Source organism: Protopterus annectens, chromosome 9.part0, assembly GCF_019279795.1.
Source record: "Protopterus annectens isolate FY-2018-M chromosome 9.part0, PAN1.0, whole genome shotgun sequence".
NCBI classification, from domain to species: domain Eukaryota; kingdom Metazoa; phylum Chordata; order Ceratodontiformes; family Protopteridae; genus Protopterus; species Protopterus annectens.
In genome coordinates this window covers 1,734,607,340-1,734,634,355 of record NC_056743.1, presented here as the reverse complement: position 1 = coordinate 1,734,634,355, position 27,016 = coordinate 1,734,607,340, and the positions used below count along the sequence as shown (strand labels likewise).

The 27,016-nt window shown below is 40.4% G+C and overlaps 1 protein-coding gene and 1 non-coding gene across 2 annotated transcripts in view; one reads left to right on the top strand and one right to left on the bottom strand.

Annotated features, from left to right (window-relative positions):
- The window catches only part of LOC122812233 (adhesion G protein-coupled receptor E2-like), a 1,024,993-nt gene that overhangs the window by 831,917 nt on the left and 166,060 nt on the right, over positions 1-27,016 (bottom strand). The window contains exon 3 of the mRNA XM_044084590.1: positions 6,941-7,060. Within this exon, the coding sequence (XP_043940525.1) occupies positions 6,941-7,060 (120 nt within the window). The remainder of the gene's footprint in view (positions 1-6,940; positions 7,061-27,016) is intronic.
- Positions 21,651-21,775, top strand: LOC122812563. The gene has a single exon (XR_006366530.1). It is a non-coding gene; the product is annotated as a U6atac minor spliceosomal RNA (small nuclear RNA).

Sequence of the window (27,016 nt, the reverse complement as noted above, 5' to 3'; positions counted from 1 at the left end):
GTACATACAGCCTACCTGGATTTAGCATTTGACACTATCCACCACTGAGCTATCATTGACAAATGCACCCAGCTAGACATCAACACTTATATCATTGCAGGAGTCATTCACTGCCTCAGTGATAGAAGCCATATAGTCAAAATGGGAGAATCAAACAGCAATAGCAGAAATATCACCAGTGGTGCTCCACAGAGTTTAATCATGGGTTCTCTACTTTTTGGAATCCATTTCTCCAAAGTACAAGCACAAAGTATATGTCTGTGACTGACAAGGTTTGCTGATGCCTGTAAAATGGAAGCAGTCATATAATAGCCAAAGTATGTCAATATCCTACACAAGGGTCTTACTTAAACAAATAATTGTTGGCAAAGTCATGGTCTTCAAAGCAATGCAGATATATGTATTATCATTGCTTTCAGTAACAGCTATGTTCCTGCAAAGTACCACATCGATAGCAACACCTGCCATACACACTCAGGGGTAGGAGACTTAGGTACACAGGTTGACAGCTAACTTACCTTAGATCACCATGTCTCCACTGTGGTAATAATGGCATTCTATCATGCTCATGTTATGCATGAGGGGATTGTTTCCAAATATTTGAGTGCAACAGCCCTTTTGGTATGTACCTTTCCAAGCACCTGTGGCAATTGGGGAGACCACATAGGTTCCCACAAGGTGAATTCAAGCCTTCAGCATCTGTCCATGGGGAATCATCTCATATTACTGTCACTTTAATGTGTGTCATACAGACTACTCAGAGGTGATCTTGGCCTTGCAATGACCCTACTCTATTGGAACTGCTGCATATCTGTAGGTGACATGGTACACAGGTTACTCACTGTATAGACCTTAGCCTGGTATGTGACATTAATACAACCTGCTGAAGGAAGAGAAAAATTAACACACCTTTGGAACAGACCCCAACATCATGTCAAACAGAGCACCTCATTGGCCCTGTTTAGATGCAATTTGTTTGGTTGGATAGGGGACAGTAATTTCACCATGGCAGTTCCACTGGTGTCCCTCTTGGACAGGGGCAATAGTCACTGATTGTGTAAATAAGGGTAACAACTTGACTAGGATTTTAAGGGCGCTAGGGCCATTAACCTAGTAAATTCCAATGAGGCTACGATTGCTGCAATGAGAATACTGCAACCTATTTATGTCTACAGAACACTTCACAGCACACACACACACACACACACACACACACACACACACACACACACACACACACACACACACACACACACACACACACAAACACAAAGTTGCCTGAAAGGAAATTAGAGCCCCTACCTATCTAATCTTACACATTACAAATCACAGTACTTAACGCATGAGTCACAGCTTATGTCTGACATCATCATGGCTTTAGGTAGTCTTTGACATCATCAGGCTTGGTGAAGAACAAGAGTTTGGAGGCCTGCATCACTTACTAGGCCCAAAACAGTGCAAAACCCTGTCTGTTTGTAAGTCAGTGTGGGATTCATATTGTTTTTTTAGGAAGTTGCATATGCACACCCAAACACAGCAAGTGGGATGGAATGAGATTAGAACCCCTATCTATATAGTCCTATACTACAGATTACAATACTTATTGCATACAGCACAGCTTAAGTCCAACATTTACATGGCTCTAGGTACTCCTAAGATAAAAGACATTAGCAGGCCTTGTGTAGGATGAGAGTTTGAAGGCCTCCATCAACTGCAAGGTGCAAAATATGGAAAACAATGCCAGTTTTGAAATCAATTGGATATGCACACTTGCATTTTTGGAGATATGCACACAAACACAAGTGGGCTACAGTGAGATTAGAACCCCTACCTATCTAGGTTTACTCACTACAGATCACCCTACTTAATGCATGCACCACGGCTCAAGTCTGCTTTGTAGATGACTGCAGGTGAAGTAATCTTACTTGACATAAACAAGCCCTGTGTTGAATAGCTTGTGAGGTCTGCAGAGTCAAATTTCTTCCTACTTTCATCTGCAGCTAGTAGCCTAACAGTCAGAACACTGTTTTGTAGCCTATCTATGTGGCACCAGCACCCATATTGGGCATATGTTTCTATTTGCATTTTAATGGACAAGCCTGTTGAAAATATACATTAGTCCCTCACTGAGTGAGCACACAACATAATACATTACATAACTCATTCAGTTGTTGTATGTGTGGTGAAATCCAGCAGACACAGTGAGTTGTAGTGAATGTGGGTGTTGTTGCTGCCATTGATACAAACATATGGCTTGACAATATCTGTACATATTCATATACAATGCCATACATTTTCATGGTTTACACATGCTGTAATAGCAAGACATGGTATGACTCACCCCTGTCCAGATGTCAGCAGCACATACACAGGTTTGACATATAGTTATGTGTGTTTCACATTAAATTGTGGTTTGCTGTCAAATGTGGTATCATTCACACATGATGTCAGAGAAGCATGTCAAAACTCTGAACTCCAGATGTTCCAATATTCCTCCACTTGCAACACATTATTGTACACACTTCCACATATTTTTAAGCTCATTAGCTCATGTTGAGCCCTTCTTTTTGGTCCTTCGTTCAACATTATAAGTGTTGTATTGCACCTTTCCTCTGCATGATCTGGGGATGTAGGACAATACAGACAGACACACATGGACATATAGATGCAGTATAATGTATATTCATATATATATATATATATATATATATATATATATATATGTTTTTTTTTTTTTTTTTTTTTTTAAGGAGCAACGGATTTGCACTCTTCTTCATTAAGTGTATGGGCACGCACAGTCCCATTTTGGCTTGTTTGTGCATTGCTAATTGGTGCACAATGGGGAGTAAATTGCTTACATCAGAGACTTAATGTTAAATAAACTGACTCCAGTCTATATCTACCAGTAGTCCAGGCTAGGATTATGATATGATTAGATAAAACTCAAAGCTGTATATACCTATATAATCACATCCATAAATGCATCTACAGTTTCAATCACTGTGTGCTGTATGTAATATTCACTTTTCTATTTATGCCTTCCAAATCTCATATGCTTAATTTGTGATGTATTTGTCAGCATATTCTACTTCTGTGACCAAATGGTCACTTTAGTCAAGTTATTTAGCAGACATGCCCCATTTGTATCACATGTAATCAGTATACCCAATTTCAAGTCATCTGCAAATTTAGACCTAGGACAGAGTCCCATGGAATATCCTGACTGTAACCACGTATTTCACTTGTCCAATTGCTGTATGATACTTGCCATGTCCTATATGTCAGCAGTGCAGCTATCCATCTTATCAAGAGTGCATCAGTACCTAGTTGTTTGAATTTATTGATCAGTGTTTTGTGTATGGCTCTGTCAAATCTGTATAACTGACATCACAGCATACATTTTCATTCCTAGCTCTTGTTATAGTGTCATAGTACATCATGCTGCAGGTGGTACTTAGATCTATTTATAACATTTGCATACAGATAGATGGTTTCAAGTCCCATACTTTACAGTTCTGATACTAACTAATACCATATTACCTATGATTTGTAAAAAATGTCTTGGATATGCGGCACAGACACATATGTAATTAATATGTGAAATATTGTAGGTTAATACTAGTATAGCACACACAGAATCAGAGTCTGAAAACATTTTTTATTACTCCAGTAATCTGTTGCAGTAGGACTGCATGAATATTCCATGCATGAGGCCTACCAAATACAAATGATGACATGTTAGTGGCATGGGGGTCTGTAGTCCCATGTGGATGTAATTTCTGTACAAATAGCCCAGCCTAGTTGCATGCATAATGTACCCCGTCCATAGCTACAATGACATATCATAACAATCCACAATACTAATGTGTAGGTTACCTTGCAAGTGCAGCAGTTGACACAACTGTAGTTCAGGGCTGATTCTGTCTGATGCAAGCAGTACACAGCCAATACATGGATAGGTACAGGATGTGTGACTTGGCTAGCATCAATTTTAACATCTGTATTAGTATTGTATGTATGAGTATGTAGGAGTAAGGTGTCAGTCCTTAGTTCCCTAGGCTGTCAGTGAATGTACTATGCGTTGTCTCCTAGACAAAGTCGGGGCAAACTGATCATACCTACGTCTGCCTACAGGGACATCATCAGGGGGTTCTTCCTCAGAGTCCTCCTGTGACTGTGGTCATAGTGACCTAGGCACTGGTGAGGAATTGATTATCCCTGCCCTTTGTTGATCCTGTTGCAGCTGTTTCCACAGGATCAGATTATATAGCATAGCACATGCTGTGAATATCTGTGCACATGTAGCTGGAGTATATAGCAAGGCTCTACTAGACATAGCGAGGCACTGGAACCATGACTTCAGAAGCCTAAACACACTCTATGATATTCTAGATTGTGTGTGTGGCTCATTATGGCATTCTTCCATGGGTGTGTGTACATTTCTGATCGGTGTCATCATCCACGGGTCAAGGGCGTACCCAGCATCCTCAGTAAATGGCCCTGTGGGATGTCCCCCATAGCAAACATCTGGTACAGCTGTGATGTGCACCAGATATGGGAGTCATAATAACTACCAGGGCTGTCAGCACACACATTCATGATAATCCCCTGGGGATTGCGCACAACTTGGCAGTTGATGGTGGTTAACATAGATTCTGCCATGCTCACCAGGTGGTGCCTTGATGTGTACATGAGTGCAATCTATGTCACCCAGTACCTCAGGGTAGTGTGTACCTCAGGGTAGTGTACTACACCACAGAAGTGTTGCATATTGCTGGCCCTCACCTCAGGGTCAAGGTGGAAAGATATGTGCTCACTGGCATGTGGCAGCATAGGATCCAGAAATTGGTGGAGTATCCTGGATGCAGATGCCTGTGAGACCCCCATCATGTCACCAGTTGGTCTTTGAAACATAACTGTAGTTAGTACCCTAAGGGCTACACATACCTTGGTTCCACTGGGAAGGGTTCCCCTCTGTTAGCTGTAGGTTTTAGTTGAGGGTGGCAGAGCTCACTGAGCTGTTGTAATATATCCCTGTCCACCCTGTAGTGCTCTACATCTTCATCTCATGTAGCTCTTGAAAGGTCACCCTGGGCCTGAACACTCTTCTCTTTCTCCGGCTTGGCCTATTGTCAGCAGCACCAGCAGCTCTGACTTCAGCCTGTAGCACATATAGATGTAGAATAGCTGCAACAGCCCTTAACATTATCTCAGTTAAAATTTTGCAAGTCTCTAGTCCAATGCTTCAGAGTACTCAGGGAAAAATCAGAATGTAGGGTGTAGGCATACTTTATACAATTCTGCTGTAGGTGCACCGTGTGGGATTGTTTAATTATGATGGAGATTACCTGCCCAGGATGCAACTGACATGATTTAAAATCCCTACTTTAGAGCACAGTACCATGTTGCACAGCAGAGTTTATACAAAAGTGTATTATTAATTGAATCTATCTGGTTTTGATTGATAGCTGCCTACATCATCTCTGTGACTTGGGTGATCTGTTCGCATGAACACACTAAGCTAAGTGGTACGCTGCACAAACACGCACACTGAGCACTCAAAAGTCCTAAAAGTAACATGACACCCCCCGATGTCATCCACATCTAGTGTGAATATCAACATCATGGAAGAGCCTACATAAAGTGGATATGGGACATGGTTGCTTATTTTAGGGATTCAACAAAGGAACATCGTTTGCATACATATTCATGCTGATCGTACTGACAGCCTGGATACTACATGGTTCTTAATCGTGTAAGCTGGGTAACAGCACAAATGCACCATTGTATGGACCTGATTCAGGATCCTACAGTACATTTCTGAAAACTACATTATGGATGTTATGTCAATTTTTTTTCTGTTAAGCATGTTTATGCTATGCACCGCATAGAGCAGGTGTGAAATTTATTAAAAAAAATTATTTTTAATTTTACATAACCCCTTCCTTTTACAAACATCCACAATGTATGTTTTGGACATGCATGCCTGTGATCTACTATTTTCAGGTGAGCTATGTCTATATTTGTAGACTTTTACATCCCCTTCTGTCTGTGTAGATTCCTGTACATGGAAGATTTCCACGTACACTACAAAGACGGACATGGAGTCTACACGGATTCCTTTCCCCTTGTTGGATCACTTCCTGTTCCTCATTTGCATAAAATTAACCTGCTTAAGCAGGAATTTGCATTGCACAGAAATTTCCCTGATTGCATGTGCTTGCGCACAGCTAAGTGATGCTTACTGAATCTAAAAATGTTCACGATCTGCAATGGGTGCACGGAAAAAATATGTAGGCTTTCTTGAATTCCCCCCATTGGCATTCTTCTGAGTTATATTGCATGATATAATGCAAATTAGTACTGGATTTTATGAATCACTCTATAACAATTCAAATACAGTTATATAGCATAAATCAGAAGAAATAGATTTATTCAGATTTGTACCATATAGCAATAAGTTTTTATTCTGTCTGCAGTAAGAAGTGCAAATGTAACTTGGACTGTTTCTATTAAGAACTTAGATGAATAAGAGTTTGCCACAAATGTACATTATTGAAGATTTTATAAATCATACAATTTAGGTATTATTTAAACATTTAGATTACAGTATTTGGCATCATTAATTACCAGCCCTATGCTACCCAAAACATACTCTGTTTCTACTGCATCATCACTGTCATGTATGATATGATATGATGATATGATACAATATTGTATCATATGTTCATCTGCATTATACATTGTGTGCTTTCTATAAGAATAAAATATGCATGTTACAAATATAGGATTGTCATCTTTAAGTCAACGGTGTGAGTGTGACCTTTGCCTGTAAAGCCCTTGCTTGTTATGCAGGGTCAAAAAGAAGAAGCAGGTGCCATAAAAATATCAGGAAAATAATGTACATAGGGATACAGTTAGTGATAGAAATTAACCTTACCTGTTTCAGTCCCATTAGTGACTGTTTTCCTATTAATTCTCATTGTGACATTCTCTACCATTAGGGTTAACAATTCTTCTCCATAGCTGCTATTAAATGGCACATAATACGCAAAAATCTCTAGAAATAAAAATATAACAATTACATAATGGGTATTTTTAATAATGTCTAAGCAGCATATATTTTTTGCTTTCATTTTATCTATACGCTTATAAAATAAGACAACAAAATGCCCCATGACAAATGACAAAATAATTTCCTTTGGAGAGAAGAAACATTTCAAAGACATAGTGTACCATATGGTTTACAGGTATGCAGTGGAGTTTTAGTTACTGTTTCCTGTCAAGATCTTAGTCCTTGAACATGTCTGAAGTCAAATACTTAACTTTCAGAACATAATACCTTGACATGTTAAACATTCTGCATCATATAGCTACCACAGTGTGCCTCTCCAGGCCAGCTAATGGACACAATATTTGCACAAAAAATAAATAAATAATAATAACATGTCAAAGCATTTTTTGGGTGGTGGGGTTGTTTTCCTTTGCACCATCATTAGTTTGGTGTCTGTCCCTGTACTCCCGTTCTCTAGATATGCTATGTCCCTGAGAGAAAACTGACTCAGGTGAAAGGGAAATACTTGCTATGTCTCTGAGAGCATGCTGACTCAAGTGAAAGGGAAACACATTTTTCTCTTTCCTCTGATTTGGTAAGATCTCAGAAGAACTATATTTAGAGATCAAGAGAGTGAGAAGAGAGAACTTTGGGAGCTGAGGGGCAGCCCCTTGCAAAACTATTTCCAATAAACTTTATATTACTTTAATGTACTCAGATGGTCTATCAGATGGTAGTATGATCATTCAAGGTAGGCAATGTGCAGTACAGCAGACACTGTCACTCAAAGTACATCCATTTTTTGTTTCTGTAATGAACATAGCACACATATCCAGTATTGTTCCGGTTCTATTTTCTTTTTTGCTTGTCCTGTAAGTAACAGTGAAGAGTAAAGCTGTCAATATCTTATACACTAATTGCACAGTGAAACCGATAGGATTGCAAGTTTTACCCTTATTTCCACAATCAGCATTTATTACCCCTGTTCAAGAGGGACACTGGTAGAACCTCTGGGGTGAATTTATGGTTACCCATCCAATCATTCAGATTGTGTTTGAAGAGGACCAATGAGGTGCTCTGCTTGATATGAAGTGGAAGTCTGTCCCAAAGGTGTGGGAGACAAATCTGCCCTTCCAGCAAGTTCTATTAATGTCACATACCAGGTTAAGGCCTTTAGAGTGAGTAACCTGTGTATTATTTGACTTACGGATATGCAGCATTTCCAATAAAGCAGAGTCAACGACTGGCTTATATGCAAGGCAGAGATTGCCTCTGAGTAGTTTGTATAAACCAGAACAAAGTGACAGTGATTTCAGATGATCCTCATAGGACAGATGCTGAAGACCTTGAATTTTCCTTGTGAGGAACCTTTGTGGTCTCTCCACTTACCACTATGGAGACATGGTGATCAAAGGTAATGTTGCTGTCAACTTGTGTGCCCAGGTCTCTCACCACAGAGTGCATACTTAGGGTGTTGTTATTGATGTTGTAGTTAGCAGGAGCATTACTCTTACTGTAAGGGATGATAATACATATTTTTTGCATTGAGTTTAAGGCCATAACTTTGGATTCAGTCATTTGTTTGTGTAAGACCCTCTTGTAGGATGTTGACATAATTTGGAGATTATTTGACTGCTCCCAGTTTGCAATCATCAGTAAACTTTGTCAGCCACAGACCTTTAGTTTTATCTTGCACTTCTGAGAAACAGATTCCAAACAGTAGAGGTCCCAGGACTGATCCCTATGGAACACCACTGGTTACAAGTCTGCTGTTTGAGGTGGACTCCCCTATTTTGAATATATGGGTTCTATCAGTGAGCCAGTAAGCATCCCATCTAATGATATATTTATATTACTTTAATATACTCAGATGGGTGAGTTTGATAATATTACCTGAGTGGGAGATAGTGTCAAAGGAATAGATAGGCTGTATACACAGATTTTCCTTCATAAAGGGCCTTGGTGACTGTCTCAAAGAAGTCCACCAGGTTTAACAGGCATGATCTCTCTTTGACAAATCCAAATTGAGTAGGGTCAAGTGTTTGGAGGTTGCTAATATCTTTGTTGATAATGTCCATGATGATTCTCTCCATGGCTTTGCAGATACAGCTAGTCAGGCTAATAGGACTATAGTTCCCTGGGTCAGTAGAAGCACCACCTTTGTGCAAGGGGATAAAGGTGGCCTTTTTCCATTCAGCTGGGATGAAGCCAGTGCTTAGACTATGACTGAAAAGAGTACCCAATGGTGTTGCTAATTCATGTTTGAACCCATGTAGGACACAGCCTGGGATGTTATCAGGTCCCATGGATGCTGTGTTTTTGACTTTAGAGAGGGCGTTCATGAACTACTCATTAGAGATACAAGGTAGAGGATAAGTGGTAGGCATGTCTTGGGGTAAGTGTGGCGGGGAGAGGGGAGTGAAGTTTTCACAGAACCTATTGGCTAACAGGTTAACAATGTCCACAGGCTCAGCATATGAGGTATCATTAACCACCAGTTCAGCAAAAATCTGGGCCTTTCCTTTTAGGTTACAGATCTAACTAAAGAACACTTTATGGTTGTCCTTAGATGAGGAAACTAATTTTGATTCATAGATAGCTTTGGAGAACTTCACTAGAAGTCTTATTTGCTTGTTTAAGCTGAGAAGGGAGGGAGTGTTTCCACTTTAGGGCTCACTCCCTCTTACTCTTAGACAGCAACTAATTCCTCATACAGTAAAGCCCATTAATAGCAGTTGTCCAACAGACAGGTTTGCTCTTCCTTTAGGAGCTTATTTTGGTCCTATTAGGTATGGCTAAGTCAATGCAGTTGTTCAGGTGTTTTGTAAAAAGCATTTATGTAGAACTCAGCATAGTTTCCAGTTCCATTTGAGGGCGGAGGTGCAGTGAAGCTGTTTATGCCATCCTGTAAGAGGTTATAATCTGCTTTGGAGAAGTTTGTTAGTTTAGTTGGTGATAGAGGTGGGTCAGATGTGACAGTGACTTCGAAAGAGACTGATTTACAGTCTGATCTCACCAGGGAAGACCTCAAAATGGGGTTGCTACAGTGGTCCCGCATATTGGAAAATACCAGATCCAGGATATTGGCAGCCCTTGTGGAGGTGTCAACTAGCTGGTCTAGGGCGATGGAGTTAATGAAGTCAAGGAGCCTTTGGGCAAGTGAGTTTGTGCAAAAGTAATTTCTCCAGTCAATGGATGGGTAGTTGAAATCACCCAAATCATGGTGTTTGGATTTATGTTGATAGTCTCAAGTAGATCCAAATAGGTAGCATGGCTGTCCTGATTCATTGAGGGGGTCCTGTAGCTGCGAATGACTTGAATAAGTGTCCTACCAAGAGTTAATTGCACCTGAAGAATCTTCAGGAAATCCTGTTGTCTGACTAATCTGGAGGTGTATTTATCTTTAATGAATATTGATATGCTGCCTCCTTATTTTCCATGCCATTAGTTTATGGTCTGAACATGTGGAAGGAGGTATAGCCAGATATGGTTGGGGTGCTCTCCACAGCCTTGAACCAGGAATTGGTGACTGCACAAATGTCTATGTCTTCCAAGGTGAGGACTGCTTTCAGCGAATGCAGTCTCATGTTAAGACTCTTAGCATTTTTCAGAAAAACCTTGATGTTGTTCTTAGATTCATAGGTTCATAGGAAGGTACTAGGCTATTGGCCCTAGGGCCTATATAAGCCTAGCAAAAAGGTACCCTGGCTTTCGCCACCCAAGAAAATTATTTTCCTGTGCCACTGTCGTGCAAAGCCACAGAAGTGATCCCCGGGGTGAATTTCCTATTTCCCATCCAATCATCAAGATTTTTCTTGAACAGTGCTAATGAGGAGCTTTGTTTGATATAGATAGGTAGTTTATTCCAGAGTATGGGAAGGCTCTGGGACAGGAATCTATCCCTCCAGCATGTTCTGTTTATTGTGGTGACAAGGTTTAGGTCCCTAAAGCGTGTAGCTCGAAGGGATTGAGATTTCTTTAAGTGGAGCATGTCCAACAGCTCTGGGTTTGACATAGCTTTGTATGTTAGGCAGAGATCACCTCTGAGTAGGCGATATGCAATGGAGTAAAGCTGGAGTTTTTTGAGACAATCTGAGTAGGGCATCTATTTGAGGCTGGCAATCCTTTTTGAGAAGTATTTCAGCGGCCTTTCCAGTTGTTGTAGATGTCTTGTGAGTTACATACCAAAAGGGACGTTGTACTCTATAATGGGTCTAATGAGTGATGAGTAGAGGGGAACAATGACCTCTTTTTTTCTGGATGAGAAATCTTTTGTGATGAGATGTGCCACGCAGAAGGATTTCCTGACTACTATGGCAATGAGATTATCAAAGGAGAGACTACCGTCCACCTGTGTCCCAAGGTCTCTTATCACACTTTCGGTGTTAAGCATATTGCTGCCTATGTTGTATTCATGGGTATAGAGTTTTTACCAAAGGGGATGACAATGCACTTTTTGGCATTGAGCTTGAGGCCATGGCTTTGACACCAGGCATCTGTCTCAGTGAGGCCCTTTTGTAGGATGCCCACATCGTTAGGAGTTTCGATTATGGCTCCTAGTTTGCAGTCATCTGCGAACTTCATTAGCCAAAGACCTCCTGTGTTAGCCTGTACTTCAGAGAAGTAGATACCAAACAGGAGAAGACCCAGGACTGAACCCTGTGGTACTCCACTTGTCACTAGTCTGAAGTTGGATTTGGAGTCTGCTACTTTCACAGTGTGGGTTCTGTCAGTGAGCCAGTTGGCAACCCCTCTTGTGACATAGGGATTTATACCTAGTTTAGTGAGTTTATCTATAATTCCTGAGTGGTGGATGGTGTTGAAAGCCTTGGCAAGATCTAGATAGGCTGTGTTAACCACCTTACCGTCATCTACGGCTTTGGTGACTGCTTCAAAGAAGTCTACCAGGTTTAGGAGACATGATCTGCCTTTTACAATCTCAAACTGGGTGGGGTCCAGAGTTTGGAGATTACCAATGTCTTTGTTTATAAGTTCCATGATGATATGTTCCATGGCCTTGCAGACCAGGCTCATCAGGCTAATGGGGTGTTAGTTCCTGGGGTCTGTGGTAGCTCCCCCTTTGTGGAGTGGGATAACCGTTGCTGTGCACCATTCATTGGGCACAAAGCCTGAGGTGAGGCTATGATTGAACATGGTACTTAGGTGGGGTGCCAGTTCGTTCTGTAGTTCATGTAGAACGCAGCCTGGGATGTTGTCTGGTCCCATGGATGCTGGGTTCTTGGCTTTGGAGAGTATGGTTTTTACCTGTGCAGCCATGATTACTGGAACTTTGCATTCTTCCGATATAGAGATGGGTCCTTTAGAGGGTGAGAGGGGGGTAAAGTTAGCACTGAACCTATCTGCCAGGATGTTGGCAATATCAGTTGGGTCTGTATATTTAGTGCCATTGTGCTGTAACTCAGAGCAGATCTGAGTGTTGCCATTGAGATTCTTGACATAGCTATAGAATGCTTTGTGGTTGTCTTATGAATCAGTGGCGATTTTGTTTTCATAACTAGCTTTGGAGAATTTTATGAGGGACTGAAGCTTCTTACTGAGGCTGACCAGGGAGATCCTGCACTCATGGGATTTTACTCTCTTTTGCAACAGTTTTTTCCTTCTGTTGTTTATGGCAGGGGACCACCAGACTGGCTTCCTTTTTTTGGAGGATAACATCTTGGTTCTGTTTGGGATAGCATGATCCACGTACTTATGTAAGTGCTTATAAAGTGCAGTTGTGTAGGATTCAGCAGTCATAACTGTATTGTCCATCTGCATGTGTGTCATGAAGCTCACCACTTCTGTCTTAAAAAGCATGAAGTTGGCTTTGGAGAAATTTTTATCATGGTTTCCTTAATAGGGGGTGGGGGCAGGATGTGGATATCTAGGGTGATTAGCTTATGATCGGATTGGACCAACGAGGCGTTGACGTCTGGTGTGGAACACCGGTCACTCATGTTGGTAATGACTAGATCTAGGATATTCTTACCCCTGGTGGGGGTGTGGATGAGTTGATCCAGGGCATTGGAGTTTATGAATTCCAGAAAGCATTGAGCGAAGGAGTTGGTACATGAGTAGTTTTCCCAGTTAATGGTGGGGTAGTTGAAATCGCACATTATTAGGGTGTTTGGTTGAACCCTAATATTTTCCAGTACGCAAAAAAAGAGGATTGGGAATCCTGGGGCATGGTGGGGAATCTGTAGCAAGCTACAATTTGGATTGCAGTTTTGCCCATAGTTAGTTGCACTTGGATAACCTCGGATGCATTATTCTGAGCAACTAGCCTGGAGATGTAGATATCCATAATGAATATGGGCACACCTCCGCCTTTGATGTTCCGGTCCAGGTTACATGGCCGAAAAGTGTGGTATGAGTTCTAGCCTGGTAGTGCAGGGGTGCTCTCTGGTGCCTTGAACCAGGTCTCAGTCACTGCACAGATATCGATGTTCTCCATTTTAAGGAGTGTCTTGAGTGAGTGCATTTTGAGATTTAGATTTCTAGCATTGAGTAGCATCACCTTCAGTTTTTGCTTGCCTGTTCTTGTTACAGTGGTGAATTTGTCATTTGAACCTTGCCTAAAAAGGCACTATAGGAGTGGCAAGAACCTTAGCCAGTATCCAGAATCCCAGGGGTGATAGGTGCATGCCATCTCTGGCAAAGCATCATGGTCTTTTGATCATGTCATCCCATGCAGACTGGATTCCTTTAGAATGACACCAGAAGCTTAGCCAATTGTTGAAGTCAATCATTTTGCCCTTGTACTGTGGTATCATTCTGGGTGAAGGCAGAATGCTACTCAGGGATAGGGTCATACCTGCCTGGGCTACAAGATCAGAGAGCTCTTCCATGTCTGTTTTCAGGTTGTCCAGGGAGGTATGTCTTAGGTCATTCACACCAGCATGGACAATGACAGAGTCATATTTGTACGTTTTGTGTAGTGACCTGACTGCATGGGTTATGTGGTGGATTCTGGCACCCGACAGGCAGCTGACAGTAACCTTCTCCTTGTTTAGCCTGGTGAGTGGGACATCAGTGTGCCTGACTATAGAGTCACTTATGACTTGTGTGTTGGGTACGTTGTTTTGCCTTATTGTCTATGGCTGAGTGACACACTGAGTCTGCGGGCTATGTGTCATTTGTGTTGTGTTGGGAGGTGGAGGTTGCTTGCATTTTTGCTTTGGAGGTCTCTGTTGTTTGAGCAGATTATTACTGAGAGCCTCCACAAATGTTTTTGTGTTTCTATGTGTGGATTTTGGTGGTGTAGATTTAGTGAGACTATGTGATGAGTGTGGTGCAAGTGTTTATCTTCTCCTCTTGACTGTCAAGTTCAGTCTTGGTTGGAGAGAGCTTTACCTCCAGTTTGGCTATATAAGTGCATCTCTCACAGGTTGCAGTGTTGGGTGGTAGGAGGAGAGGGTTGTCTGTGTACATGAGGCAATTGCTGCATTGCCCCAAGATGCCCAGATTCATCAGATAGACAGGAGAGAACACTAGGAGCTGACCCTTGGACATGCATGAATAAAAAACTAGTTTCCTCTAGATAAGTGAGGAAAGTGAATATAAGAGCTGTTTTTCTCTAAGCAAGTGAGGAAAGTAAGTACAAAAACTGTTTTCCTCTAAGTAATGAGGAAGGCTGAGTGCTGTAGTAATTAGTAGCTTATTTAGTGCTTACAACAAGTTCTGAACAAGTGCTTATCACGAATAAGCAAATTCAAGTGCTAAAACTAAGAATCTGTATCTGGACTAAACTGGTTACAGGAAAGGGGGTAAACAAGTGCAAATGTGGGCTTTTAAATCAGAAATTTGAGCGAGATGGAAAAACTGCCCAAACGGCCAGTAACTAAAATTTCGGGGCCAGAACCACTCCTTATGTGGTAGATAGGTTACCTAGTGCTTACCACTCCCATTGATAAGCTAGAAGGCTTCCCTCCAACACAGAAAGCTTGGGGGGCTCAGAAGCTTACATACAGTTCTGGATATAGCAAATCTGAATCTGGACTACTCTACTTACAGGAAAGGTAGGACACAGGCTTAGATTTTTTTTATACAGAAAAGTAGCTAAAACAGCAGTAAAAACAATTTAAATGCAGTGCAAGCTAGCACACTTGAGTGTGTAGCAATGTTAGACCAAACAGTTTAAAAAATGCAATTAAATTAAAAATGACTAAAAACAAGTGCAGAAGGAGTTTATTAGGTAGAATGAGGTAAAGAGATGGGGCTGGGGGAAGTGTCCCAGATCAAATCTACAGTGGGCGTGGGCAACTGCAAAAGCCACCAAATTTAAACAACAAGACAGGAACAGGGAAAAACACTTTCAGCAGAGATCTGAAAAACTATACAGTGAAGCAAAAATAACAGTGAACAACTCTGAAGTCAGCCAGCAATGGTATAAAATTATTCAAGCAACAATTAATAGTACACAACTCTGAAGTGCCAGTAAAATATACTTAGCTCTGTATATCTCCAGATAGTTTGAAGAGCACTCTGCCATAACACAGGAAGGCTCCAGCAATGATATGCAGGCTGTTAGATGGAGTTCTTATGTTGGAAATGTTGCCCTTGAGATACTGCCTAAAAAAGGTAGTATGGGGATGACAAGAGCCTTGGCCTGTAGCCAAAATTCAGGGGTGACAGATGAAGACCATCTCTGCCAAAGCATCAAGGTCAGTTGATTATGTCATCCCTGGCTGATAGATACTGTTTCCCCTTAGAATGACACCAGAAACTAAGCCAATTATTGACATCAATCATTTTCTGTTTGTATTGAGGCATAATCCTAGGTGAATGTAAAATGCTGCTTAAGGATAAGGGCATACCAACCTGAGACAAATTATCCAAGAGCGCAATCATGTCTCTCTTCATATAGTCCAGAGAGGTACATCTCGAGTCATTCACACCAACATGAACTATGACAGAGTCATAACAGAACCTGTTGTTGAGAGACTTGAGTGCATGTGTGATATTGCAGATCCTGGCACCTGACAGACAGCTAACCGTGACCTTCTCCTTGTCCAGCCTGGTGAAAGGGACATCTGCGTGTCTCACAATGGAATCACATATGACATTTGGTTTCATGTTTTGCCCTAAGGGCTTGACAGGTGAGACACTAGTATGTGAGCTATTATGTGTATTGTGTTCTGCAGAGGAAATATTATGTGTAGCATGCTTGTGCTTGTGTTTGGGAGGTTTCTGGTATTTAGGTATGTTTCTGGAGAGAGCTTTCACATATGTAGGTATGTGTGATGAAGGTTTGGGTGGAGTTGGAGGTGAGGTGTGCATGCTGACAACCCGCTCATTTGTCATTGTCATATGTATTGATTGGTGTGTGAGAGAGCAAGGATTCAAGGTTCTTAATATAGTTCCAACTCTCACATGTTGAGTTTGTATGGTCTAGGAGTAGAGGGTTGTCGGTGGACATGATGCAGTTAGTTCTCTGTCTCAGGAAACATGATATCAACAACTTCAATAGAGTTTAACCTTAGATGAAAACTCTAACCAGTACCTCAAATGAACATAAAGATAGTTGGGGAAAACAACCGATTGGCACTGATATCCTCTCCTCCACCTCTTTTGCTATAGAAAATGATTGGCAAGTAGGCATAGTACAAAACCCCACCCTTCCCTGTACATATCCTACAAAATATAACACTGCAAAATATAAAACTATTTAATGTTACTTAAAATACTGAAATCAGTATCTGGAATGTAAATTTATAAAATACGCACATTTATTTTGATCCCTAAAATATTAGATATACGCAATTTGTGATTTAACTCTAAATGTTGTTAGCAGATATACATGGTTGAAAGAATGGAAAGCTACAGCTGATAAAACAGATCCACTGCCTTTATGTTTATCCTAATATATATTGCATTACAACAAGTGAGGGGGCTGCTGCCCCTTCACTCAGCCCTTTGACAGTTCGACAAATAGTGTAGCACAGTAGTTTTAAAATTTACAGGGTGCATACTGTTAACAGTAGGTCTATGTTTGGCTACTGAATTTGAAAAAACACAAACCGTGAAACAGAGAGAGAAAAACAGAGAGCAGGAAATCATCGGACTGCAACAGCATTGAAAAAAAAACTACATTGAATGGCCATAGTCAGCCAACATCGCACACGCAACCAACCAAAGTCCAAAGTGGGGCCTGCACTCCCCCACAGACCCCCCTAACCATATATATATATATATATATATATATATATATATATATATATATATATATATATATATATATATATATATATATATATATATATATATATATATATATATATATATATATATATGGTTTGCTATCAATATTTCGCCGTGCAATTGCACGGCTATGAAGTATTCGAACAACATATGTTCGAATACTTCATAGTTCGGCAGGTTATGTGAGCGAACGTTATTATTGCGAATGGACTGTGCATTCGCAATTATAACATTCGCTCATGTAAGGGAATCACGGTACAGTGCGGTTAGGGAAATACATCCCTTTCCTCACTGTAGTGCGATCTTGTAGTTGGAATATTAAGTTGGGGGGGTGTGCCCACAGGGGGGTGCAGGGGGGCTTGCCCCCCTGCATAAATGTGAGTTTAGGCTAGTTAGGTAGGGAGTTAAGGGAAGGGTGGGAGTGCTGTTAAATGTCGGAAATGTCGCGAGCAACAATTTAGACACAACAGCTTTGTTTCGACATTAGGTATGTATGGAATTGTGTACTTTCGGCGAAACACTTCGCTGATAAGTGCATATTTCCTTTTAATTTTCGACATATTGATAGTAAACCTATATATATATATATATATCTATATATATATATATATATATATATATATATATATATATGTATTATATATATATATATATATATATAGATAAATATATGTATATATATATATATATATAGAGAGAAAGTGTGTGAGAGAGAGAGATGGTTCTCCTTCATAAGACTGAAACATCAAAGTCTGAAATTCATAAGCCTGAGACCAAAGCCAGAATTCAAAGCCTGAAAACACAAAATACATATACTGACTTTAAACAACATAAACCATATTACTTTCCACTAAGTATAAGCAGGCAAGCCCCCCTGCACCCTCACACCCTGTTACTTAAATATATCAACTCCAAGATTGCATTTCATTGCACTAAGTGCAATCTCAGAGTTGGTATATTTAAGTAGCAGGGGGAATGGGGGAGTGCAGGAGGTGCTTGCCCCCCTGCTTATACTTAGTGGAAAGTAATATGGTTTATGTTGTTTAAAGTCAGTATATGTATTTTGTGTTTTCAGGCTTTTGAATTTTCAGGCTTTTGGTTTCAGGCTTATGAATTTCAGGCTTATGTTAATTCAGTCTTATAAAGGGGAACTACATATATATATATATATATATATATATATATATATATATATTTATAGAGAGAGAGAGAGAGAGAGATATGCATATATACCAACTCTGAGATTGCACTACAGTTGGGAAAAGGGAACATTTAAAAGGTTTCCCTTCTCTTACCTTATGTGTCGCATTACTTCCTCGTTATTGGCCAACTATGGTCATTCAATGTAGTTTTTTCAATGCTGTTTTAGTTCAATGACTGTCCTGTTCGTTGTTTTCCTTTTGCTGTTTCGCGGTTCACATTTTTCAAATTCGGTAGCCAAACATGGACCAGATAACAGTAACATTTCCTTAGTCATGGATACCAAACAGCTGATTCTACAGTATCCCCAATGTACATTTATTCTATAATGGTTATATTGAATTTATGTTCTTAATGTATTTTAACTGTTACAACATGCAGTGGGAGACTGCCACCCAACTAACAAATATAATGACATCTTGGGGTTATTGAAGTAGCTAGCAGCCCCACTCACATTACTATAAACAATATCAGTAGATCAGCGATGGTATACTGTTATTATAGATGGTTACTGCCATTGACATTATGTGAGGGAGATGCTGACCTGTTATTCCTCTGCTAGTGGCAAAAGTAATTAGTGGCTGAGAAAGATAAATTACACACGTGGAGAATTGTACAGGGCAGCAGACCCTCTTTCACAAAGTTACCAAGATAGTTCATTTGCCTCAGTCCTTCTCTAATATTTTGTTTACTTCCTGTGTGTATTTTCCATTTGTTTTAGTTTATTACTTTATTCATCAGTATGACCGATAGCAGAAAGTCCAAAAACTAACACCTACAGCCACATGGATTCTCCATCAACCTGCTCAGAAAACAACAAGATTTATTCTGCTATGCAATCATTCACTTGCAAAAAAAAAAAGGAACATACATGTAATATTTTATACGCCCTACAACTACTTTGGTTATCCCACTGACTAATAACACATTACTCAACACCTGCATCCACCTTTACTGAATTTCACATTGCATTTTCCTCATGAAACCTGGTCAGGCATTGTAACCTCTTCCTAACAGACTGACATTTTACATTATAGTTTCTTTATATAATATGTATTTGGTCATAATGCAACTTAAAAAACTTGTATTCTACATATCAGATAAGTAATATGTTTAATGCCTGCTCAGAGTAACCTGAATGCATTATTTTATGACTCTGTACATCGTACATATGTACACTGCATGTGCAATTTTATATTTTTTACATTTGCATTCAATCGAGCTTTTCTCTTAGGACCTCTGCTCAAAAGGGGTTTATGCCCATTTGGCTTTCCCTGTAACCAACTGCAGATAAGTAAATCAATTTAAACATTTAAAGTGGAAATGTTTTATTGTTATAGACAGGCCATTTTCCTTGACCACCATCCATTCTTTTGGTGTTGCTGTGGTTTAATGCTGCTGTTGCTCTGGGATTTTAATTTAAATTCTGTGTTATCTCAGAAGTACTGGAAAAAGGATAGAGTATAGTAATAATGTAATTGTAGTAACCAGGTGTGTTGGACAAAAAGTATGTTGTGCAAGACTGGATGACATTTGTTTATTTATTCTGAAATTATTGGGAACTAAACAGTGACTAAATTGTTATTGGTATGAAGCTCAAGATATGGGGTGTGAGGTAGGAGAAGCTATGTTCTGAGACATAAAACCTGTTCCTTGGGGTAATCCCTGGAAGGATGCTATTTGATTAATAATACATGTTGTAACTTGTAGTTGGTGGATCTTAGGATTTATCAATTTGCAAAGAAGGGTGAAGATGTGAGGTGGAGGAGTATGACTGTGAAGTTAACTAGTAACAGAATCAGTCTTTGCTGGATGGGTACCCATTTAGGTTTTTTAAAACATTAAGGTGATGCTCCTTCTTGGGTACCAGAGTGATCAGTCTCCAACTGTTATCGACTGCTGTTTGGAGGGAGAGCAGGTTCTGCCTTGACACACTGGCAATAACAGGGGGAGGTGTGCAGAAAAAGTACTATCAGCATGCCTTAATAAAAGGCTGCTCTCCTCTTTGGAGTGACAAAGTAGGTTGTTTTCCTTGGCCAGAAGAAATGAAGTTTGGAACAGACAAAGTTGTCATGGGACAGCTTCAGTATGGGGTTAGTGGTGGTGGGAGTTGGGATGTAGGGAGGTACGGGAGATAAGTTAAGTGTGTGGGTAGGGAGTAGTTAGGAAAGGGGGAAGCTGAGGGAGGATTAATGGGTGGGTCTTAAGGGTTTTTGAAGGAGAAATTAGTGTTGGGAAGCACATTTGGTGTGGTCTTGTTGTTGAAGCAAGATCACGTCCTGATGACCTGAGGTGTGTAAAGGTAGGCCTAGGGTGGTTTCCTAGCATACAGGTGAGTACAATTTTTTTCTTGGGGCCATATCTGCAGGAGAGTGTTTTTTTGTTTTCTTCTTCTTCTTCTTCTTTCCTCTCCATCTCTTTGAAGAGGGATTTGTGGTGCGAGATTGTACAGAGGGGTAGGGGAGGATAGTCCTTGAGTACTAGTTAAAAAAAAGAGAGTGAGAGGGGGAGCAATGGGGGTTGTATGCATGGTCGAGGGAAAGAGGGAAGCAGTAAGACTGAATGTGAAGGGGAGTGAGTGGTGTTACTTACTACTGTAGGCTTCGTTGGTAGTATAGTGTAAACTACTTACTGTGGTTTGCTCCTGATGTCGGTTGTTGGTGAGTTGGTCGGTTGCTGCATGGCACTCGTAGCAAGATGGTGGTCAGTCTGTGCGGTAATTCTTTTTCCGAAGGTAGGGTTGGAGTTATTGTTGTTAGGGTGCCCAGGTCCAGGAGATGCAGTTCATTGGTGGATAGCCGCAGGTTCGTTCTTGTCCAGTTATTCTATTGTTCTTGGGGGGAGGCTCTTTGGTGGTGGTGGTGGTGGCATTTTCATGGGCATGCAAGGCTGGTGTCGTAGCATATGCATGTACAGTGGGGAGGCAATCTGTTGAGGTATATCTGTAGTAGGTAGATGAATGGGAGAATAGTTCTTTCCATGCGCTAGTTGTTGTAGTAGGTTACCACAGGCTTTATAGCTAGTGTTTGTTTCGTTGGTGGGGTTAGTAGATTTCCCTGGTGTCACAGTGTTAGTTGCTGATGGAGGAGCCAGCAAAGCATGCTTCTCATCAGTGTGGGGTGTGCACATGTGCAATCTAGCTGCAAACATGGCTTTGTTTATAAAAAAAAAAAAATAATAATAATAAAAATAAAACGTGTATGACAGGAGATAAGTTTAGCAATCCCCTTGATAAGGATGGAAGAAGTCTTTGTGGCCTTTACAACACATATATGGCTAAGGCATTGCCACTTACTTTGTGGCATCTAACCACCATGTGGTAGGAACAGAGTCTGCGTGACCATTGCATAGAGGCAATGGGAAGTGAACAGTGGAACACATTACCTGTTACATGAAGGGCACTTTGGGTAGCTTTTTTTTTTTTAAAAGTGAACTAAAGACAAAGCTGGTTATATCACAGCTCAACAGAAGTACATCATTAATACAATTTGTTCTGCATCAGGGAGTGGTTGGGAGGAGCAGATTTTAGCAGTTACATGACAGGTCTGGGTAGCATTGCAAGCTAGTGAAATTTTGTTTTCACCAGCGACAGCTATAGACTTTGGGAAAGGGGGGTGTTGTAGGAGGTAACCGAATGATGGGTGAAGGTAAATTAAATAAGACAGAGCTATTATGGCAGATCAATGACTGGGCTCGAGGCTTGGTAGGGATGATTGTAGCTTAAATTGGGGAGTGAGCTAGGTGGGTGATTATGTTATTAAATAACTGGTTGAAAGGGGTCGTGGTCTAAGCTGTGACTATAAGGTTAAGGGATTGTCAGAGCAGATGGTGTAGTGGTACATTTGCTCTGATTTCAATGTATAATTTCTGGTTTTGTCACTAGGCAGGTGTGGTAATTTTGGCTGCTGTTACTAGATTTATTTGGGGGGGGGGCTGGTAGTAGTGTTTAAGTTTACTGTTCCTGGATTTAAAGTGATGTTATTGGTTAGCTCTATTAATGTTTTATTTATTGCCTGCTCTAACAATCTTTATTTTCTTTTCTTTATGGTGAGTGGCGATCATCAGTATTGTGGGACAAGCTGAAGACCTGTTTAGAGAGATTCCTAATGAGGTTCCAACAGCATCTTTGCAGGATCTGAATACTCAAAGAAAGAGGCAGATGGGGACTGGAACTCAAACACTGAGAGCTAAGACAGCCAGGCAGACACCAACAGAGGATAGTACAGCGGAGGTTGAGATGCCAGTGGCAGCTCCTTTATCTTTGGCAGGTAATCATTCACCAAGTTTGGCGGGGGAGGCAGAGGATGTAGGTGCAGTTACAGGGAGTGAGTCAGGGTTGAGTGTGAGTATTCAAGGTGCTGCATCGGGGAGGGATTTGAAGGCTCTAACTGACTGTGATTGGGGTTTTGATAATACCTTTATGTTCAACAAAGAAATAGATGATGTAGGCACACTGAGAATGACTGATAATTAAAAATGTATTAAATAAAGTTCAATAAAGTTCAAACCACAAGCACTTTCTCCCTGCAATTGCTGGGCTTTATCAAGTGAGTACAAATGACCAAAAATAATCTGTATAAATACCCATTGCCTTTAAAATGGTGCCAAATACATTTAAAAGTACATACATACCCTTCCCTTTTTCTAAAACATTCATAATAGGTGTAATAAACTCTTTTCCTCATGTGTTCAAAGTTACATTGTACAAACAGTATACTACACAACATTTAAAAATAAAATAAAACATATACTTCAATGTCATATAAGTATAAAATTATACTTTTTCTACATTAGTAACCATGATTCTTTACCTTCTTAACTAAATGTAGCTTAATCAATGTATGGAAAATATAAACCTAAAAAAAGTATTGCATAAAATCATGTACCAGACAAAGTTGTATATTATACAACAGTAACATGTACATATGAATATGCAAACTGTACTTTCATTACAATTTCTTTGCTTCCCTGACTAAGTAAGGTTTGATTGATATGTGGTCATTTAGACCTGGGGGACTGGTGGCATTTAATCTTAATTGCCAGTGTGTTTCCCTACAACTTAACCAATTTTCCCAATTCCCACCTCTAGAGTCCATGGGTACTTGTACCAAGATTCCAAATAAAAATCCTGTGTGACTTGTTTCCATGTAAAGGTGTCTATATAGTGCGTTGTTCGGACTTTTCTTTCTAATATTGTAGGTGTGTTCATATATGAGTTTATTAAGTGTCCGCTCTGATTTTCCTACATAAAAACTGGAACAGTCTTTACGTAATGCTAGGTATACCATACCTTTACTAAAACAATTGCATCTCCTGAATTTAATAACACTATTCATATTATTGTTCAACACCACCTGCTCCTTGTCTATAATATACTTACAGTATGCACACCTTCCACATTTACTTACCCTAATGTTGTTAGAGGATGATTTGAGGCCTGGCCTAGATGAGGTAGAGTCAGAGTTTGGGTCGCTTCTGGGGCATCGGTTGATGATGCAGGCACTTCAACAGGAGGGAGAACCAATTTTATTGACCCCTCAAATATCGCTGGTAGTGAAGGAGAAGATTTGGAAAGGGGAATTTATTGATATTTTTGATTTTATTGATGGGCATGGGGTCCACGTTTGATGAAGCGGAGTTGGCTAATGGGAAGGACCTTTTGGTAGCATTGGTGGCTATAGGTCGCAAATGGGTGAGTAGGTTCCGGCCTAGGTCATGGGATAATTGGGTCTTGGGTTTTATATACTACATGGCAGTGTGTTTAGAGAGGGATACTTCATTGGCCCTTCCTCTCTTGGCCTATTTTTTTACTATAAGGGAGGCACAGACGTTGTGGCCTGGTAATGCATGGTTTTGGTATGATCAGAAGTTTCATAAACAAAAGGCGGTTGACAAATCTATGCATTGGGAAGTCAGACACTTGGATATTTGGCTTTCTACCATGATGGACACTTTTGGATGGGGAATAGGATGACTCAGCCTACTGAAGGTGGTGCCTGGGTGTGTTGGGCGTTTAACGCAGACAGGTGTTCCTGGGTAGGTTGCAGATTTTCCCATACTTGTTCTAAGTGTATGGGGGCACATGCAGCTACACAATGTGGTGGGGGTCAGTTTGGCAGTCAAGCTTCTTATTTCACGGGCCAAAGAGGTTGGGGTAGTCCTTGCATGGCGTTGCAAGGGGTACATGGCCAGGCTAATTTTCAGGGCCAAAGGGGAGGTCCTTTTATGGAAGTAGGGAGTGACCAGGGGACCCATTCACCTATTAAGATTCAGGTTTTGAAGGACTTGCTGGCACCTTATCCACTACCAGCTGTAGCTGGGGATTAGATGAGGGTTTTTCCTAGGGGGTTTTCGATTAAGTCTATGTTGGTGAGTGATGGCATGCTGGGAAAACATTTGAAGTCTGTGAGAGGGAGGGATGGAGGATGTTTTACGAGCTTTGATTGAGAATGTGTGTCAGGCGGGGAGATTGTTGGGCTCATTTGATTGGCCCCCTTTTCCTGAATATAAAGTGTCACTGCTATGGTTGGTTCCTAAGAAGAAGCAGGGTGAGTTTTGTTTAATCCATAATTTGTCATACCCCAAAGGCAAGTCTGTTAATGATTTCATCCCTGGGGAGGAGGTTAAAGTGACAAACTTGTCCTTGGATGATGCGGTCCAAATCATTAGGGGTTTTGATGATCCTTGGCTGGTTAAAGTAGACATTGAGTTAGCTTTTCTCTTGTTGCTGGTACAGGAGGAGGATCAGCCTTTATTGGGCATGGTGGTGGATGATACTTTTTTATTTTGACACTGCCATGCCTATGGGATGTGCAGTGGCATGTTCAACTTTTGAGAAGTTTAGCTCAGCACTGCATTGGGTATGTCTGCATAGGGTAGATGAGCAGCAAGCGGTTCACTATCCCAATGAACCTTTGTTGGTGGGTGAAGGTAGAGAAGGGGCACAGGTGGCTATGCAGGAGTTTCTGGGGATGTGTGAGGCACTGGGAGTACCGCTGGCATAGCATAAGTTGGAAGGTTCTGCGAAGGTGTTGGATTTTCTGGGTTTGACAGTGGACGCAAAACAGAGTTTGTTTTGTTTGCCAAAGGACAAGGTGTTTCAGCTGTAGGAGAAAAGTCAGTTGGGTGAAGTCCAAGACTAAGGTTTGGGTGAGGGATGTGATGGAATTGTTGGGTTTGATAAACTTTGCTTGCAGGGCAGTGCATTCTAGATGGACGTTTTGTCAGTCTGTTGCCTTTCTCTTGAAAGGAGGGAAAAGTAAGCACTACAGAGTTAGAGTCAGCAAGTTAGCTAAGGAGGACCTAGTTTTGTGGACGGAGTTTTTACATCAGTTTAATGGGATCTAACTTTGGCAGTTGGATTGGATAGAGCAAGGGGACCTGCAGTTGTTTATAGATGCAGCCGGGGGTTTGGGCATGGGAGCTTACTGCATATATGTTTCTAAATGTTTTTTTTTTACATATCTTTTATTTTTATATTTTCGAGATTATGGAATCTCAAGATTCTGGTCTTCGAGATTTAGTAGTGAACCCATGTATGTATGTATGTATGTATATATATATATATATATATATATATATATATATATATATATATATATATATATATATATATATATATATATAAAAGAATAAAGAAGACAAATGCTGGTGTAAACTAAGTTAGAAAAAATGGGTGTCTATTGTAATGCTGAGACTCATAAGTGTGAGTCTCAGAATTACAAAAAAATGCAAACAATATAGGAGAATGTTCATGGGAATGCTTATAGCATGCAGTGTTAAGCTTACGAGGTTTTGGAGAGGATGACTACCAAGTCTTGTTGCAGTTTAATATCGTTTTGTTGTTTTCATTTCCAACCAGACTCTAGTAAGGCAAGCAGGTATACTAAGTCATGAGGTATGTTTGGTGATTAAAAGTTAAATCTCAAATATATATTGGTGTAAAGGGAGAATTTAATTTTGGGTGCTGGATTATATAGCATAATTCTGCAACCTTTGGTAATGTGTCATTTTTATATCAGAAAGAATAAGTGATCAGTAAAATAACGTGTTATATTCAAAGTCAGACTCTAAAGTGTAAGATTCAAAGACCTTCCAAATGTCCAACAGGACTACATCCAATCCAAGACTAGCATGAAATCATCTGCAAAGAGGCCAAGTAGCTAGCATTTACCTGGGTTTCCTTGCAAGCATTTATTAGCTCTCCGTACTAACAGATATAGATAGGGGATGCAGGGTATCTTTGTCTTGTTAGTCTTTTGGGCCACACATCCTCCAGTTGCCCACTGGGCTTTAATTCATATTGTAAATTTCTGATTTGTCCATATTAGGGACCAATCTTAAAAAAAGTTCCACTCCAGGGAATCAAATGCTTTACAAATGTCAAAAATGACTCCCACACGAGAGCATGAAGGATCCAGCCAAAATGGCTGCATAAGCCTAAAACTCAGGACTGGGCCTGTTGAAATCTGGATATAAATAATGTTCCCAGGGGGAAAGAAACAGAAGGAAAGATGAGTAAGCAGGAACAAAAGAAGGTACAGATTGCTGCTCTTAAATTTG